The 20,130-nt window shown below is 42.8% G+C and overlaps 1 protein-coding gene across 1 annotated transcript; it reads left to right on the top strand.

Annotated features, from left to right (window-relative positions):
- Window positions 1-13,381: 13,381 nt before the first annotated feature.
- On the top strand, window positions 13,382-14,822 carry LOC117847631 (E3 ubiquitin-protein ligase ATL6). The gene has a single exon (XM_034728871.2). The coding sequence runs from the start codon at window positions 13,749-13,751 to the stop codon at window positions 14,337-14,339; it is 591 nt and encodes a 196-aa protein (XP_034584762.1). The 5' UTR covers window positions 13,382-13,748; the 3' UTR covers window positions 14,340-14,822.
- The last annotated feature ends 5,308 nt before the right edge of the window (window positions 14,823-20,130 follow it).

Below are 20,130 nucleotides of genomic sequence, written 5' to 3'. Positions count from 1 at the left end.
TTGCAACAATAATTTATGCAACCATTCTGTTGGTCGCAATATCCATACTAGCAACCAAATCGTAGTTGCGTTAGTTTTTTTATGAGCATTGCAAAACCACCATATTGCAACACCACTCCAAAAGGATGCAAAAACCTATTTCACCGTTCCAAATGCAACCACCTGTCAACGACCATACATAGATGTAATTGATCCTTATTGCAACCAAAATAGCCATATTGCAACCCAATATAGGCGTCACGATAGGGCTGGATCCTAGTAGTGTAAGATGAATCTATCTTCTATTTTTTTTCCTATTTGAAAAAACTTATATTCTTAAATATTTTAATTTATTTATGTATGAGTGCTTTTTTTATTTCAGTTCATAAGTTTATTGAACGGAGCATCAATCCATCAACATTCTTAAATTAATATCGTGTGAGGCTGTGATTTGTAAGTTTTCTACCCGAAAGTTTAATCTTTTGTGCTATATTTCAAACTATTTATATTGTGATTTATTATTGTTTCTAGCTTAGGGGGTGTTTGGCTTAGGGAGGCTAAAGTTTAGCTATATCACATCGGATATTTAGATACTAATTAGGAGTATTAAATATAGTCTAATTACAAAACTAATTACACAGATGGAGTCTAATTCGTGAGATGAATCTATTAAGCCTAATTAGTCCATGATTTGACAATGTGGTGCTCCAGTAACTATTTGCTAATGATGGATTGATTAGGCTTAATAGATTCATCTCGCGAATTAGCCTAGGGGTTCTGCAATTAGTTTTATAATTAGCTCGTGTTTAGTCCTCTTAATTAGTATTCGAACATCCGATGTGACAAGGTTAAACTCTATCCAAACACCCCCTTAATCTTTGAATTTATGGAATTGTAAATGGTTTTATTAAATTACATAAGATTTTTTTTCAGCACACCCTATGGTAAAATCCTAGAGCAGTCCAGAAACGCTAGCTAACTAAATTCGAGCCTAGGTAATAATAACAACTTTACACTCTTACACATGAGTAGATTGGATGCATGCTTCGCTTGAAATCTTTCGTTATTACTTTTTTACCAAGATTCATGTGAAACTGCGCTGCTTACCAAGATTCGCTAGCTTAGGGCCTGCTTGGATATAGGCTCGTAAAGTTTAGTACCGGTCACATCGGATGTTTGATACTAATTAGAAGTATTAAATATAGTCTAATTATAAAACTAATTACACCGATGGAGTCTAATTCGTGAGACGAATCTATTAAGCCTAATTAGTCCATGATTTGACTATGTGGTGCTACAGTAACCATTTGCTAATGATGGATTAATTAGGCTTAATAGATTCGTCTCGCGTAGTATAGGGGTTCTACAGTTAGTTTTATAATTAGCTCATGTTTAGTCCTCCTAATTAGCGTCCGAACATCCGATGTGACCCCTCCTAAAGTTTAGTACCCGCATCAAACACCCCCTTAACCATAATATAATCACCCAAGCACAATTCCGCTAGCCTAGACGTTTCCACCGCCAGGGTGACGACGGATGATGATGAATGATATGGGAGGACGTACGCCTTTTTTTGTTCCATGCATGGTATAAGTTTAATTTCCTTTGGTTTCAGAAAAAAAAAGTTAAGTTCCTTTTCCCTGGTAGGAACTGTACCTTTTCCTTGAAATCCATGCATGTGAAATTCCTATGTTGCTGACATGCCATTATGCCTTGAACTATGCATATTTTTTAAGATAAACGAAATAGTTCCGACCTTTATGATCGCACATAGCTAAGTTCTTACATCATCCTCAGCTTAGAAGTTGAACTTAAAATGTACTATATGAAAACGAGTACACATAGAGCATGAAAAATTTAAAAATATAGTCTATTATTACTTCTCCATCTATTCTTGGTGAATATATCTAAAGCGATGATCTCTAGTGCTTTGCTTGCCGAACATATGGTCTCCTTGTGCCTCATGTTCATGTACTGATTGCCAAAGAACAAACGCTAGGTCGCTAGCTAATTTAAATTCGAACTTACGCATAATTCACTTGAACTAGTTAGTTCAGGTCAAGTGAAACTGCTACTAAACTGAGATTCCATCCTAGATCAGACCTTTCCACGGCCGGGGTGCCAAGCAGTTTTCAAGCGCGGCACCTCGGTCCTCCCTTTTCCCCGCACATAGCAGAGGCCCTAAGCCTAGCTACCTCCGTTGATCGGATGCGGCGTCACTCATGCACTCAACAGTTGACGGCAATATAACAGCAACTCTCACGCCTCGCTTTTCACCGCAAGTTGCAGCTCCGGGGCTACGTCCGTGTTTGGTAGAGCTCCATCTAATTATGATTCTCTACGAAAATAATTTGAGAAGTGATTCTATTACTGAAAATAATTCTATTTTATTCTTTAGTATAAACTTTAAAATTATGATGGAGAATCATTTCACAGAATCAAGAGAACCTACTTTTTTTCCAACTTTCACCCTCTTAATTCATTCTAGAGAACAAATCACTTTATAAAATTAGTAGAAAATCATTTCTCCCTGGAAAACTTTGAAAACTCGACCCGAAAGTTCATAAGCAGGCTTGATTTCTCTGCATGGCCCTGCCTATACATGAACACTGTTCATGCACGCACGCACCAAGCTATAACTGTAGCTGCTGTCGGCTTTCGGCACAGCTGCAGACGCACAGTATGTTCCAAACAACAACAGCTCACCCGTCTGTTTATCCACTACAGAAAACACAGAATCCATCTCCGACCGTCTAATAAGCTTGGAAAAGTTGCTGCTGACGAGATATATTCCTGGCCAAGTCCATTAATTACTATTAAGAAAAAGTCCATTAACTACTGCGACTAGAGTTGTTGTAAGTCGTCTCTTTCGACCACGTAGTGCGTCACCGCGTCAGATGTACCGTCCTCAGATCGTACCGGTTCGTACACAGACAGCGATATCGGCACGCATCATCATCATCTTCATCATGTATTGGTCAGAGAAGAAAAAAGAAAATAAAGGGAGAGCATATCAAAACCATTTTAGAACAATCTCTTCGATCACCAGCAGTCGGCCTCCATTATTTTTCTAAGCGACCGCGACAAATTAAGGTGCACCATGCCAGAAAAACCGTTTTCAGTAACGGTTTCTAATCCCTTTAGTATCGTTTGTGTAACCAGCATTGCTAAAATTAAGGTGCACTACTGGGAAAGCGTCTTCAGTACCGGTTCCTAACCCCCTTTAGTACCGGCTGTGCAACCGGTATTACTACTTCTGTACTAAAGGGAGGCCTTTAGTACCGGATCAAATAACCGGAAGACTTTAGTACAGGTTATTTATACCAACCGTACTAAATTAATCACGATGTAGCCGAGGCCAATTTAGTACCGGTTGGTATAAACAACCGGCACTAAAGGTCTTTTTATTTTCTATTTCTTTTCTTATTTTCTTTTCTATTTCTTTATTCTATATTAATATTTTGTATTTATACTAGTTCTAATACGCTAATATATATATAAAGTTGTATTTATCTATAATATTACATTCGATATAATATTATATATATAGATATCTTCTGCATTCACATTTATGAATAATATTACATTGCAGCAACACTTGAAGTTCAACATTTGGATCAACTATTCTGAATCGAGTCCTGACGGGTGATGCAGATTTGATCCATCATTATGAACTCCCCTGCTGGATTTACTATCTCATCTAGAAGAAATCCACTAAGTTGTTCTTGAATTGCCCTGATTTTCCATCCTGAGGACTGCTTCCTTCATGTCTCTCATATGTGACATTGGCAAAGATTATTATATAGTAGATCAATGGGTCTGTACAATTAGAACTAATTTATTGTTAAGAAATTTGTATACATACTCTGAATTCATGGTCGGTTATACACTTGGGACCTAAAAAGCCATGGATAAACTCATATATGTAGTATCCGCATAAATTATTCCCTGGATTCTGTCTCAAACACTATATATATGGCAAAAAAGTTATGAAATATTTGTTGTGTTCAAGAAAGTATCACGAAATGTGGAAATTCAACACATATCGGGAATTCAGGCTTGAAATCAAGTTCCTCCTTGAATTCACCTACATGATGTCGACGGAAGCGAGCCCATGCTTTGTTAAGAATGTCTATGAGGTTTTTGTATTGATCTTTTGATTTTCTCAAAGAGTCCATGATATAGACCGTGCTTCGATCAACCGCGATAACTAGGAGTATCCAGTGGAAGCTATATATATACACATAGCCAATGCTAGTTAGTCTTATGTTTAACTGCTAGTTTGGAAAAAAAATAGATGGGCAACATGCTCACTTGAAGTGTGTACTTGTTGTAATGTAATAGTTTTCTAGGAACTTATATATGTTCTTCCAGGTCTGATTTGGTCTATCTCTTATAGTTGACTCGTCTATAATATCCAGGTCCATGAAGTCGATGTCATAGTATCTTTTCCTTTGGCAAATTTGAATCTCCATCCTACATGATACAAAATTGAATAAGAGTTAAGACATCGCACAATGACTAGAACGGAAACTTTCAAGTTAGAGCAAATTAAAGACTTACAGAACCTAAGAATTGATGAGTGACTTGTCACGTGTGTCTTGATTGTAAAGAAAATAGAGTTCCTCTAGCAACACATTTATAATGTCTCCCCCACGGAAATAATATTGATCTCCAATCTGAACTTTGAGCATGAGTAAACCATTGGCTAGAGCCTCCATGTACCATTGGTGCAATTTATACATCTTTGTTGGAAGACGGTCCACCAACTGCGGCCACACAAGCAGTTTCCCTACCAACTGCAAGCGCCTCACGCCACAAGGCTTCCTCCTCGCACGTTCTCCACTGGACGCTGCCTCCCAGCTGCAGCGCCATCGTGCCTACACGCAGTCACCTTCGCGCCCCGGATCCAGCCGGGACACATCCTGAGCCGACACACAAGCCTCCTCCCATCTCCGCTGCCTGCATCCACGGCATTCTCCCGCGCCGACACCGCGCGCTAGCTCGCCGTCCCAGCCGCGCTAGCCACGCCTAGCCGTGCTCGTCGTTGCCGCGCGACGCCCACCGCCTCCCGCAGCCGCTGGGCCACCCCACTAGGCGACGGCCGCAACCGCCTTGGTGGTTCCGGCTCGCTGGGGGCGCCACCACCGGATTCGGCCGTATTGGCTCCTCAGGGGCGCACGTGGCTCCACACCACCTCCTCACCCGCACGATGCAGCTGCAGACCCTCTCCAAGACCGTTCCGTCCATGCATAGGACCGCCGGAGGCTGCCGCACCCACACCGTGGCTGCCACTTAGGTCAGGGCAGCTCCAATGTCTGTTCAACTCGTGCCGTCCACGGAATTCGAACACAACTTCAATTCGATGGCTGCAGTGTTGAAATCGATGTGTGGGACCTGGACTGCAACAAAAACATGCAAAAGGACAGTGTTATCCCTATGTATTGCACACATTTCATCTGTGCAGCTGAATTTTTTATCTCGAAAACTTAGTCCCGGTTAGATTTTCGGGATCTATGACCCTATTCAATCAGGACTAAAAGTTCATTTTCCAGTAGTGTATGTACGGTGATCCGATTTCCTGTAGTGTAAGCACGGTTCGAACAGAGAATAGTATTCAATCTTTGGTATCAGACGCTACGGTTCGATGCTCACTACGTTTGTATCGACTATTGTTCGATTTTTTGGAACACCGGAGCTGCTCTCAGGATGAAGTTTCTTCTGATTTTGCTTGAATTTTAACCGCGAGTGATATGGGATGGGAGGACGCCTTTTCTTGTCCCGCGGTACAAATTGAATTTTCTTTTATTAGAAATTGTACCCTTTTTTTGAAAGTCATGTCAAATTCCTATGTTGTTACTTGACATATCAATATATGCTATTATTCCTTGCGATATGCACATGTGGTGACTGCCAAGAAACGCTAGCTTACTACATGTACTCAATTCGAGCTTAAGCTGCAACGGTTCTCGATCAGTTCTCATAACACCATGAAAGTTTAGTTTTTGAATTTTTGCATCGAAGTGAAACTGCTGCTTGCCAAGATTCCCTGAAGCACAGTACAATTGTGCCTAGACTTTTCCACGGTGCCAAGTTTCATCAAAAGTTGGTCACCGCACAGCAGCCAGCTGCCTCCATTGATCAGTCACCGCATGCAACAGTGTGGCAGCACTAGCCACATAACAATCACGCTTTCCCCTTTTCTCCTCTCTCTCCCTTGATTCCCTTTTCTCCTCTCTCTCCCTTGATGGACGTCACCTTCAATGACTCGTCATGTCCTTCATTCGTGCCACTCGATGATGAGAGAAGCAGTCCATGCACAGTGCACTCTTCGTGCATGCAGGTATCGACCAATATAAGCTACAGTAAGCTATAGCTGCTGTCGGTTTCAGCACAGCTGCGTGCACAGTATCTTCCAAGGTCCAAGCAACAACAGCTCAACCATCTCTGGTCTTGTTTAGTTCAGCCCCAAATCTCAATTTTGACACTATGTAAAAAGAAGATTCCCCATCATATTAAACTTGCGGTACATGCATGGAGTACTAAATGTAGACGAAATTAAAAACTAATTGTACAATTTTGTTGTAATTTGCGAGACGAATCTTTTGAGCCTAATTAGTTAATATTTGGACAATAATTCACAAATACAAACGAAATGCTACAGTATTGCTACAGTAATTTTGACGCTCTAAAGTTGGGCAACTAAACAAGACCAATGTTAGTTTATCCACACATTATGACGACATTACACAGACAGAAAGCCATCTCTGGCTGTCTAGCTTGGAACAGTTGCAGCTGCCTGCTATAGTTATAATATGACGTCTCTTTCGGCCCCCATTGCGTCATCGTTCGTGTCAGGTCATCAGGTCAGGTGTACCGTCCTCAGATCGCACCGGCGGTTCGACACCCATCATCCATGGGCTACGGGCCGGAGAAAGAAGAAGAGGAAGAGAATATCACAAGAACCATTTGGAACGACAACCTTTTTACTCTTTTTCTACGCGAGAGCGCGACAAATAAAGGCGAGATGGGCGAACGGAGTCGGCCGCCGGTCGCGGAACGAAGCCGGCGGCCGGAAGGCGCGCGAAAGCTACGTGCGGCCGAATATTTTGCGGCCGGGGCTGAAACCTGCGTGATCTGATTCCTCGGCGAGTGGCGCGGCGCCATGCATGCACGGCAGCACACACCGTACGTCTCGACCTAGAGAAAATGGTGATCGGCAGCGCCTTTGTCCTGATGTCCTGCGATTGTACGATCAGGTACAGGCGATCGGTGTCCGGTGTACGGCGTCTCGAGCAGAAAAAGGAAGAGTTTATTGCGTTGTCACCTTAAAGAAAAAGGAAAGAAAACAAACGAGATCGAGGTCCACGAGACGGAGAATCTTTGGCTTAGTTTTCGGTATGTGCCGGCCTTTGGCATGATTGGTAGGCGCGATTAGGTTGCGTCTTGCATAATGCATTTGGGTCGACGTGAACGTGGGAAAGTTTCATTTTTCCCGCTGGAGTATATACACTTCATTCAGGTTCATGCTGCAAGACATTATGAATTTCAACACTTGGTGTGCGAACATGGTGATTAATTTCTAGCTAGGTGGCGGTGGAGAGCTCTTGTTTCATAAGAATCTAGGACGGGTTAATCCCCACGGGACACATTTTTCTGAAAGCAAAAGACAAGTTGGATAGATGCAGCCATCTACTGCCTCTCCACCGGCCACATCAACTGCTTAAAAGGAAGGTTAAAACTAGGATGTGAATTTGTGAAATGACAAACTAAAAAGGATAAATCAGCATGCGAATAATTGTGGGTTGCGAATTTAGACAGAAAATTAGCATGCCTCAAGTCTCTGATAGAAAGATAGAGTTTGTTCATCATCTGTAGATGCTAAAGTTCATATGTGTCATTCTATTTTTCATATTGTGCTTATTTTTTGTTTGGCTTCATAAACCATGAAAAGAGACGAATATAAAAGATCATCTTAACTTACTATTACTAATTGAAGATTCCTTTTGGAGCATCCATGTTAATCCTCACGAGATGCACTCTAAAAAGATAAATCCTAAAACTTCTCATATAAATCAGAAATTTACATTAGTGAATTGAGTAGACTATAACCATTAATGATAATAACAGCCATTTGAGCTATCTTATTTTCTAAAAACAATACCCACCTCTACCAATATGGAAACGATCTAAACTAACCCTTAAATATATATCTAAATTATCCATCTCTGCTATTACAAATAATTTAAAATAACCCCCTAATATTCATCTAATTACACATCTATGCTATTACGAAATAATCTAAACTAACCTTTAAATCTTCTTCTAATAAATTAACTACCTTTGCAATTATAAGAAAATATCCCAAAGTGCTCCTATGTACATATATTTGCTTTCTAAACTACTATGTTTGGGAGCTAACACAAGGTATATATGCATGATTCATGTCACCATGGAGATCATATATACACGTATGCATGAAGCAATGTTTTCCATGACCACACATAGCTCAAGATAAGATGTCAACTGAACACATATGAAAAAGAATGGAGATGCAACAAAATGAAAAACACCATGAATAGGTGTATACATTAATATGTAAGTAAGGTATCACTATTGGACAAAGACAATATCATTAAGTATTGTGCTAGAACATGAATCACAAAATAAGCAGTTTTAATTAGCTACACCCCCCCAAAAAAAAAAGCCCATTATTTCTAACTATGTCTTTTAAAATTACAAGCCCGTGCAAAAGCAAGAGTTGATGGACTAGTTAATAGAGTAGATATATTTTTTATTTTCAAGAAAGCCAAACATGTTGGGATTTGATTCACAAACAAAAAGGATACATTTTAAGAAATTATGATTAATTGCTGGTTGATAAAACATCAAAGTGTTAGCTGCATTGTTCCCTCGTATGTTCTTTAATCCCATTAGCCGCATATTTTGAGAAAGTGAATATATACTACATAGTTACTTATTACCAATAATACATAATTTTATTGCATATCTATAGCTTAGCTAGTCAACACTACCGGAAACAGTTATTTTGCCGAGTGCCACAGGCACTCGGCGAAGGCCCCATTACACTCGGCAAAAGGTTTGCCGAGTGTAACACTCGGCGAAGTGTACTCGGCAAAGTTTTCCTCGGCAAACACACTGTTTGCCGAGTGTAAGTGCCAAAATACACTCGGCAAAATTAAACACTCGGCACAAAGACGTTAACGGTCTGTCATGGCAACGGAGGCTTTGCCGAGTGCCTGACGGCCGACACTCGGCGAAGAGGTAAAGGTTGCCGAGTGTATTTTTAAACGACACTCGGCGAAGACGTAAAGTTTGCCAAGTGTATTTTGGCCAAACACTCGGCGAAAATCCATGGATCACCGAGTGAATGCCCCGCGGCACTCGGCGAAAAGCCCCTCCCGCCATTTTTATTTTATACTTTGCCAAGTGTAATTTTTGCCCAACACTCGGCAAAATGGCACTGTTTGCCGAGTGCCACGGGGCAGGCACTCGGCGAAGAAGCCCCTTCCGACATTTTTATTTTGGGTTTGCCGAGTGTATTTTTTGCCAAACACTCGGCAAAATGACACTGTTTGCCGAGTGCCTACCCTGTGGCACTCGGCAAACAAGCCGTCCCGCCAAAATTTATGACCCGTTTGCCGAGTGTTTGGCAAATACACTTGGCAAAGCCGTCTACCAGTACCAGAAATGGCCTTTTTGCCGAGTGTTAACACTCAGCAAAGTGTCCTTCCTCCTACTACAAAACAGAAATGTTAGGTATAAAGGACCCCTCTCAAAAAACAACCATAGAAGCACAGGCATATTAATTGCACCACAGGATTCACAAGCACACAAATAACATTCAAAAGTTCTCGTCTAAACAAGTAATTCACAAGTTTTGCATCACAAACACAGAAATGACAAGTCACTGAGGAGGAGGAGGAGGAGGATTTGCAGGTGGCCACTGCCCCCAGGAAGATTCTGCATTGGACGCCACCGATTGATTCTGCACAAAGTTAAAGAGATTTCATTAGTCTAAACAAGTAATTCTAGTGTAAGTTTGTAGTGCCTGTAGTTTCTAGTTTAAGTCTAGATTGATTGTAAGGTTGAGAGTGACTCACAGGAGTAGCTGCAAGAGGTGGTGGAGGTGGCGGGAATAGGTTCGGTGGCATAGGTGGTGGAGTCTGACCTAAACTGTGAAAGACACTCTGCATGTATTGGAACATCTGCTCCGTCCTCTGCCTTTCTAGCTTCCAATCCGCCTCCATCCTCGCCTCTAGTTCCTCCCGGCGCTTCCGTTCTACCTCCACCTAGGCCTACAATATTTCATCCCAATGTCTTATTGCCAAGCAAAAGATATGTACAAAATGAATGAAAAATTAAAGAAATAGGAATAACCTGCAGAGCCTGCATCTGTAACTGTGCAGCGGTAGGCCGTGGCCATATCGCGGGGCTCGAGTCCATGCTCCTTGCTTGGATCTGGGAGAGAGAGGGAGTACTGGCAGTGTCGATCACGCTATCTTCAATCCAATACCTGCCGTGCTTCTTCCCTCCTCCCACCCTCATCACAATTTCAGCATCAATATCCTGAGAGCTCGGATCGAACTTTGTCCCATGAACCTCCCTCGCCATGGCTGTGTACTCGGTGACACGGCTGTGGATGCTGGGATGGTTGTACGCCTCGGGCGGGTCCTCCGTGTTGAAGTCGATGTCTGCCGTGGCCTTGCCCTTTTTGGACATAACCCATGCCTTGAACCGGGAGCACTCCTGACCATCATGTGATGAAGTCTGCGGAAAAAATGTAAAATGATTACAAAATATGCAATATTATGTCTGAGAATAAAGAAATGAATTCAAGTACCCATTTTTCCTTGTACTCATCAAGGCTCAGGCTGCCTTGATGGTATGGTGCATATGGCATCTGCAGACGTCGCTCCCGGCAAGCAACGTGGTTCTCCAACCACCCAGGCTGCAACCACACGTCCACCATTTGTTCCCAGCACCGGGTAAAGGATCGGCACCACCACGGAGGCACCTATATCATCAAGTGTGTGACATATAACAAATGGAATTAAGCGTAATTAATCTTGTAAATAGTAAATATTAACTTTATGTACGTACCGCCATGAATTCTTCCTTGGTCAGGTTCATTGTCCTGACCTCTTCTTTTTTGACCCTCATCCTTTTGTATTCAGCATAAAAGTCGATGATAGCCTGAACCCACGCCTCGTAGTGCATGTCCTTAAGAAGCTTCTTGGCGGCTTGTTCAATGACGGAGGCCGCCCTAGCCTCGAAGCCCTCCTAGCATCTATAAAAGTCCTGCGTATAGACGGCAAGCATACAATTATTATTTCAAGAATGTCTAGCGAAGTTGGTGTATTGAGCAATGTAGTGCTTCGAATACTTACCCACAGCTCGGCCTTCACCCGCTCCGCCTTGTTCGCAAATTGCCTGTGGTCACGATCACCGACGTCGGTGGCGGCGACGTAGTGGTTCGCAAATTGTCTATGGTCACTCGGCGAAGTCTTGGGTTTGCCGAGTGCCTACAGGTTGGCACTCGGCGAACGTTTGAGTGTGCCGAGTGTGTGTCAGTGGCCCTCGGCGAACTCCTCTTTGCTGAGTGTCGGAGTCCAACACTCGGCAAAGGGCTAACGGCCGGCCCAGCCCGGTAACGGACGATGCACGTGCGACGCACGCACTGTTGATTTACCGAGTGTGGCGTGTTTGCCGAGTGCCTTTGTTTTGGCACTCGGCAAACCACCTATTTGCCGAGTGTAATATTTTTGCCGAGTGCCTCTTTGTATACACTTGGTAAATAAGGTGTTTGCCGAGTGCCCGAAAGAAAGCACTTGGCAAACTTTTTACACTCGGCGAATTTACTGTTTCCGGTAGTGCAAGTGATAAAGCCGAAATGCTCACACATCATTCTTCTCGCTGCCTTTTCTTTTTTATTATGTAATGTGTGGCTGAAACACATTTCCTCTTTTCTAGTGTAGATTTTTCTCGAACTTTAGCGCGGTAGAAACCATGTGGTGTGTGTTTATCTCACAAGATGCATATTTAATCTCAAATAACCTTCTCAATATAATTACAAACCTTTTAAAAGTTTTATAATAGTACGTTTCTCAAGGACACTAGAGTAGTAGTGCTTTTACTATAAGGGGGTCCTTGTTCTTAATTTGTCCTCAAAGATGCTGTCAGCACTGGAACAGGGACCATGCAGAGTCTTGTGAATATTTTTTTGTCCTTGTGAACATAATTTAAATTTACAATCCATTGAAACAAGATCTTAGGCTCAAATCCAACAGGCAGAAATTTTGCCCAGCCACTAATATAAAGATGGATCTGCGAAGCGTCGTGGTGAGCTGGATTGTTCAAAAGCGGCCAAACCCACTAAATCACTGACACATCAGCAGTGTTAGATCCAACGAGTCAGCCAACTTGTTTTAGTTGTCATGAATCTAAAAATTACCGTTCGTCTAGTAGTTGTATTACCCTACAAGTAATCTAAAATTTTCTAATCACGAAGGAGGAAAATGACATGAAGAAGGAAAATGCAGGAAAATGGTGAACCTCACCAGAGGTCTCTCATTAAAATATGGTAAACCCATTGTGTATGCACTTCCCAATGTTCAAGTCATAGGGTTGTTACCTGTACCCTCTCGGGGTGTCCTAAGGACAACTACATTTTTAATAGTTTCATGAAAATTGTATTGTTTCTTTTCAGTGGATAATTTGCTTACCATGTTTCCTTCATAGTTTATTAGGGTTTGAGAAACCAGGTCCATTTGAGCGAGGATTCATCGCTGATTCACTGTTACATTCCTTTAGTAAAACTCCCATGTTTGTTATGCATCAAACTTACCTCCTCTCTCCCATTAGGTTAAGGGGAAACGGCCATCCTTAATACTGACAACATTATTGAGCTAGCATATAGGCTGAGGTGGAAGAAGATAATGCAAACTCTACATTTATACGCAATAGCATTGAGAGTTACATTTTTTTCTCCTTGCAGAATGCAGAAGTTATCTGCATGACAAAGTTAAATAAAGATGATTTATGGTCTAGGAACCTAAGTATCGGGATCCTAAAAATGTTAGTCCTAAAACCAGGATTGTACAGTCACATGTAGTGTTGTCAACTTCCAATTCTCTCCAAAATTGCATTTCCGCGACTCCTTCCACCCCATCCCTCATCTTTAGGCATACGTTGAGTGAAAATAACCTCTCTCGTCGACATGCCATATCCAGACAAAAAAAAAGAATAACATTTTCTCATCCTTGGTGAATGAGGAGGCTCAGGAAATTAAAAATACTGAATAAAATGCAGCAAGGCTCTATCATGATTCATCCAGTCATGGCACGACGCAACGAGCATCAAGAGCTAACCTCGCAACATGTCCCAAACCATCCCAGTCAAACCATACACCTCATCGCCATTACCCAAACCAAGAGCCAACGGCCAACGCTACCTCCCCCGCTTCTACCTCTTTATAGACCCCCTCCTCTGCTCCGCTTTCCATCACTCCGCCTTCCTCCTCCCTCTCTGGCATTTCCTTGCTTCCTTTTCCTCTTTGCTTCATATCTCGTTTGCGATTCTTTTCCCCAGACAACTTTTCGAACTTGTGATCTTTTCTTGCGATTCGGTTTGCAAAACGCAACCATCTTCTTGGAAAGCGGTTTTAAGTTTAGTGGTTTTATGCACACCATTGGCAGCTCCTCTCTGCTGATTCGGCTGTCGAAAACCATCACGTCGGCGCAGAAGCCATGTCCACGCTCGGGAGCGGCAGCCTTATTAGCCCCGCGGCCGCGGCGCCGGCGCCGGCGGTGGAGGACGCGAGCAGCAGCTGGGCTCCGCATGGCGCGGCGCTGACGGGCTTCGTCGTGGGCATCAACCTGCTCATGATCGTCCTCATCTTTTTCTTCTTCTGGCGGTTCTTCTCCGGGAAACGGGGGGAGTCCGGCTCGGACGGCGCCGACGACGGCGACGGCTCGCTGCCCGTGGCCTCCCCGTGGGCGTCCCGCCGGCGCCGGCGCGAGGCCCCCCGCGCGAGGCCCCTGGACGACGTCGCGTCGGCTCTCCCCGTGTACGTGTACTCCAGCGCCGAGGAAGGAGGAGGGAAGACCCCCGAGTGCGCGGTGTGCATCGTGGAGCTCCGCGACGGCGACTCCGCCCGCCGCCTCCCGCGGTGCGGCCACCGGTTCCACGCTGACTGCGTGGGCGCCTGGCTGCGGCTCCACGCCACGTGCCCGCTCTGCCGCGCCACCGTCGTGGCCCCCAAAGCAGCGGCCGCCGCCGTCGAGGCAAGGAACTCCAAGGGCGGCGGCGGTGACTTCGGCACCGACTCTCCCGTGTGAGGCGCGGCGCTCCGACCACGACGCCGAGGCGAGCTCGAGGCCTGGAGCAGGCAAGCGGGGCACGTAAACGGCGGGTGGCGACAGCATCTTTCGGCGTCGGCGTCCTTGTCTATAGCTTGCTGATGGGTGCATGACCAGCCGGGAAAAGGTTGGTGAGGGGATCGGCTCCTCCTCGTCCTCTTGTGCCTGCGTTCTGAATTGTCAGCTATATTTTTTGCATGGTATCGGGATTAGATATATCGAGTCATATAAATATCCTGATCGTTTGGAGTCTTCTTCTATGTATGATGCGAGGTGTGTGTAGAAACGGATTTCGTGAGATGATATGTGGACGAATTTAAGTTTTCTTTTAAATTATGTTTGCTTTTGCTTGTACATTATATTCATAGTTTGTTCGATGCAAGGAGTGGGAATGTGGGAGGATTACGAATCATCTTGTAATGAACATGCCTCGTTAAGCCATAGTTTGTGATTTTGACAACATAGTCATTGTGACTAATGCTTTGTCTAGCATGTATCTTGTAGGTTTTCTAGGTCCCAAGAATGCAAATCAAATCGGCAAGATCCAAATGATGGTATTCTTGATATCCAAATCATGGTATTCGAGTATCCAAGTCATGGTATTCGAGTATTCAAGCTATGGTATTTAAGTGACCAAGCTATGATATCTAGGATTATTCTATGGTATTGAAGCATCCAAGTGACGGTATCTTTGGTGCTTGCATTGAACAAATTAGAATGAAAAATGCACCATCTGATGTTCCGATACCCTACCTGAGAAGTGTCAGAGCAACCATCGGAGCAATTGGTACAACGGGAAAAATAGGGAAAAATCTCGAGTACACCGGATGATCCGATTGGAGTAATTTTACAAGCGTTGGAACAATTCGTTGGGGGAGCCAGAGGAAACCCTATAGCACCGGATGTTCCGATGCTCTGACCATCGGACGACGCATATTTTCTTTGAGAAGTTCCAGAGAGGTTTTGGGAAAAAATCCTTCAGCACCGGATGATCCGATGGCATCATCGGAGAAAGCGTCGGAGCAATGATGTCAGGGGATCCAACGGCTATGTGACGTCAACAGTGGCACCGGATGATCCGATGGGGCATCAGATAAAGCGTCGGATGAATTCCTGAGAAACTTGTGCGTGGGGAGCCAACGGCTAGTTGCACTTGATGTTCTGATGCAGGCCAAGAAAAGACCATCGGAACATCCGATGGTAACCTTTTTTAACTAGTCGTTGAAGCAACGGCTCTTTGAGCCCTTGGGACTATTTATACCCCTACCACTCGCTCATTTGGAGTTGCCGGAGCGTCCAGGGATGCATTAAATATCAAGACTCATCAAGAACACATCCATACCACCAAAAGTGCTTAAGTGATCCATCAAAGGCTTAGCATAAGCTTAGAAGAGTGATTAGTGCTAGGATAGACCTATAGAGGAGTGAGTGCAAGGTGTGCCAACCTTGTGATCAGGTTCTAGAGTGAACCACCGCTGTACAAGAGGTGTGCCGGCACCTTGGAGTCTTGGTGGCTCGTTGGCAAGTCTTCAACCCTTCGGCTTGGTGTGGAGCGGCGTCGACGACCTTGTGCAAGGGACGTGAAGACCCCCTTCCTTTGTGAAGAAGCTCCTTAGTGGAGACGGCATCAAGATGACCGAGTGACTTGGCGTGAGCCTTAGTGGCCGAGACTTTGTGGCAAGTCAAGGGGCACCTTGGGAGAGACTTGGTGATCGGGAAACAATACTCTTGTGTGAGTGCTTCAACAATGTAGACTAGTGGTGGCTTAATGCCTACCGGTACGTACCATGGGATAAATTCTTGTGTCAAGAGTTTGCTTCCCCTCATCTCCTCTTTATGTTTTCGTATTTCATACTTGCAACTTGAGTGCCTTTACTTTCCTAGAGTAGTATCTTGATAGAATTGGCTATAGGTTGCAAAACTTGTTTTGGGACGAGGGTTTCACACTAGATCAACCCTAGATTGCACATCTAGATAGCATGATCTAATTTATGTTTTGATGCAACTAGTGGAAGCCATATGTTTAGCTTTTAAGTTGCCTAATTCACCCCCTCCCCCTCTTAAGCTACGAGCATTGATTCCTTACACATCTTATTCTTAATCATATTTGTTGTAGAAATATAGAGTACTAATATAAGGACCGTGGTCTTACCGAAATTCATAGTACGATCTTGTGATGAACCATTTGCATCTAAATTACATCATAAATTGAATGGGGAATCGGACTAGTGATCGATCGAGTTTCGCCACCTTTTGTGATTTTGATAAGCCATGTTTATATGCTCATGCACATGATCGATCGTGGTGAACATATTTACGCAGCCTGTGCTTGAGATGTCGTACATGGCTTTGGTATCCACATGGGTGTAGGCATCCATCTGCATCACTCGCAGTTGTCACGGCTATCAATCGCTGTGATAAGTTGAATGCATGCATCTGCATCAGATTACTGATGGTGAAATGTAGAAAAAGAGATGATCGGTACGAATCGGAGGAAGGATAAGAAGTTTAATCTGGCAGCCCTTTCTTGCTGCGGGGGTTAGCATCTATCATCAGAAGTAGTGTTGGAACATCTTGTGAATTTGCTGTTAAACTGCTTGACCAGCTTGTAATTTCATTGGTCCCTAAAGGTACGGTAATGAAATTAGGGAGTAGCCCTTACTGGAAAAAAATGAAGCAATTGGGGCCTATACCAAATTTAGATAGTTGGTCATCGCTATAAATTTCAAAGTTGAGGTCTATCATCGCCATAAAATTTTAGTAGATATTAAATAAATCTAAATATAGAAACTTAAAATTTTAACTTCACTTAAATACTCTAAAATTTCATAATAAATCAAAAAAATTTGATTTGAACTTCGTAAAAAATATTCTAATAATGTCCAAATAATGTAAAAGTTAAGGTTACAATTTATATAAAAGAAAATAAATCAGAAATAAATTTATAAACTTAAAATAACTTCACTAATATATTTGTGTAATCCAAAATAAATATAGAAAAGAAAATTTAAATATTAATTTCACTGTTATTTTTAATATCTTTAAATTAAATCTAGTATATTAGATTTCAAATTTAGTATCACTGGAATATTACAAAAATTAGATAAATTAAGAACAAAATGCAAATGTTTAAGTCGTCCAACTATTTTGCTGAAGTAATATCTGTGTAGCTCACTGCATATTCGATGAAGTATCCGTTGACCAAAACTATACGTGGTATCTAGCATATCTGACATTCTGATACTTTCTGTAACCGGATCCAAATCCACGAGAAAATAGATATTTGCATCGTATTTGTATATATCCATCCATATCACGTGATTGGATGCAAAACATGAATTTACTTTTTAAGCTCCTAGCTAGCTGATGTAAATTAGTTCAAACATACTACTTGCAAAAGATTCTCCCTAACCCCACAATAATCCAAACACACAATTCCTAGACATTTCCACGGCCGCTGCAAAAAGATGATCAAGTGGTGACCCTGGTCCTCTCACTTTTCCCCGGCCCACAAAAGCTCGGTAGGTCGCTAGCAAATAAAGCTCCATTCATGGATGTGGACGAGTCGGAGCACTAGCTAGCTGATCTGCTCGACTACTCCCAAGCAGCACTATCAGCACTCAGCAGAGACCTCCCTCGCTGTCCTCCACAGCAAGCAAACTGTTGCCACTTCCGACAACCTTTTCTCCGTACGTCCCCTTCCCTTGGGTTCCTCAGGTTCTTGGTACCAGTTCAAAAGGAGTCGGCCCCGCGGCTCTGCATATAATCCCATCCGTGCACGCTTTTCATACTCATACGTGCGGCTGTGCTACACCCTGCCGTCAGTCTCAGAACAGCTGCAGCACAGTACGCTCCAAACAACAAACAGCTCCTACACACACATTTATATCCATATAACCTATCCACGCACACAAACAATGCAAGCTAGCTAGTGTAGGAAGCAGCTATGCAGTGGTAGCTGTCCGTAGCTTGGAATCATTGGCGCGCGCCTAAAATTCGTGGGCAAGCAAGTCTAGTCCATCACGGTTCCAAACGACACGACAGTCCTACTCCTCCCACACTTGTGTATACTAATAATTAATCGAATCCGCATGAAAAACGTCGCCGAGTGAGTCAGATGTGCCTTCCTCGGATGGTACCGATTCGTACGCTTACAGACACCGACACGCATCGCCGTCGTTGGATCGGTCCCGTGGCGGTCCACGTGGCATGAGTGATCGATAGGATAGGATGATCCGAGGATTTACCGGTTAACGGCTAACCGGTGTTGTGTTGAGTGTGTTATGTTGTTATGTATGCAAACATATCTTGTGTGTTGTGTCTCTTAACTCGTGATATGCAGGTGTTGAATGCGTATTGCGGTCGACGGTATGAGATGAAGATCAAGCGAAAGATAATATTTTGTGATTGAGGAGCAATTCACGAGGCGAGGTGAGAAAAGTTCGGACGGCACTATTTATATAGGCACGGGCCTGGCTAGCGCAAGATATCTATGCCACCACGTGTATATCCTTATGTTATCGAGGAAAAGATTTGTGTAATGATAATTTTCGCACACGCGTTTTATGGTCCCAATTTTAAACTATATAGTAGTACCATAAATCCGTAGCAGGCACGATCATCCTATGGGCCAAACAGTTTACCTCTTAGTGATTCATTTTTCAGGTTCCTTTGTATCCTACTGTTGTTTATAAAATCCCCTACGCTAGATTTGATTTGTTCTGTCATAGTCAATTTAGCATGATAGTGGGCATGATTGACACCGGACAGTACAAATCTTCCTTGGGCCGGTGGGGAAGCACACGTTAGCACAGAAGCCACTGTGCCGGCGGGCGACCCAAGCACCCGCCAGCACAGATGCACTATGTGCCGGCAGTTGTCTTATGTAGCCCGCTAGCACAAAAGCCACCATGCTGGCGGGCGACCTAAGCACCCGCCAGCACAGATGGGGTCGTCAGCACAGATGCACCCCATCTATGCTGGCATGTGACATAAGGCTTATGTCACCTGCCAGTGCAGACCTCGCCCATTTGAAGCTTGCCCAAGAGGAGCTTGGGAAAAGCTCTAAAAACACTAAATCTAAGGGGGAACATTTTGCTCTTGATTTCTTTGGAGAAGGTGGCTATATAAGGTGAGTTTGTGCCATTCCAATCTTTTTTTTCAACTTCTATCCATCATTTCTAGCTTCATTAGGTTGTCATCTAGATCTAGATCTAGACCTAGAAAAGAGAAGAGGGAAGGGAGAGAAAATAACTAGAAATGGATTATTTTTATAAATAAAATTCTATGATCATATTATAACCATTACAATGTTAAGTTTGTTATTTTAATGTAATATATAGAATTGAGTTTGATTATATTTTTCCTACTTATTAATTAATACATCCATAGTTTTAATTAATGAAGTTGATTGAATTAATATATAATTGAGTTTGATTTTTTTTTCATTCTTCTTATTAATTATTACATCTATGGTTTAATAGAGTCTCATTTAGAGTAATATAGAATTTGTTTTTATTATATTTGTTCCTAATTATTAGTTAATACATCCATAGTTTTAATTAATGAAGTTTATTGAATTAATAATTGAGTTTGACTTTTTTTTCCTTCTTCTTATTAATTATTACATCCATGGTTTAATTGAATCTCATTTAGGGTAATATAGAATTGATTTTTATTATATTTCTTCCTACTTATTAGTTACTACATCCATAGTTTTAATTAATAAAGTTGATTGAATTAATATATAATTGAGTTTGATTTTTTTGCT

This window comes from Setaria viridis, chromosome 3 (assembly GCF_005286985.2).
Source record: "Setaria viridis chromosome 3, Setaria_viridis_v4.0, whole genome shotgun sequence".
In the NCBI taxonomy this organism is placed as follows: domain Eukaryota; kingdom Viridiplantae; phylum Streptophyta; class Magnoliopsida; order Poales; family Poaceae; genus Setaria; species Setaria viridis.
Note: the sequence above shows the minus strand (reverse complement) of the source record. Positions and strands in the feature narration are given on the sequence as shown.

Coding starts and splice junctions, on each gene's coding strand:
- LOC117847631 (XM_034728871.2), top strand. CDS start 13,749: ATGTCCACGCTCGGGAGCGGCAGCCTTATTAGCCCCGCGGCCGCGGCG.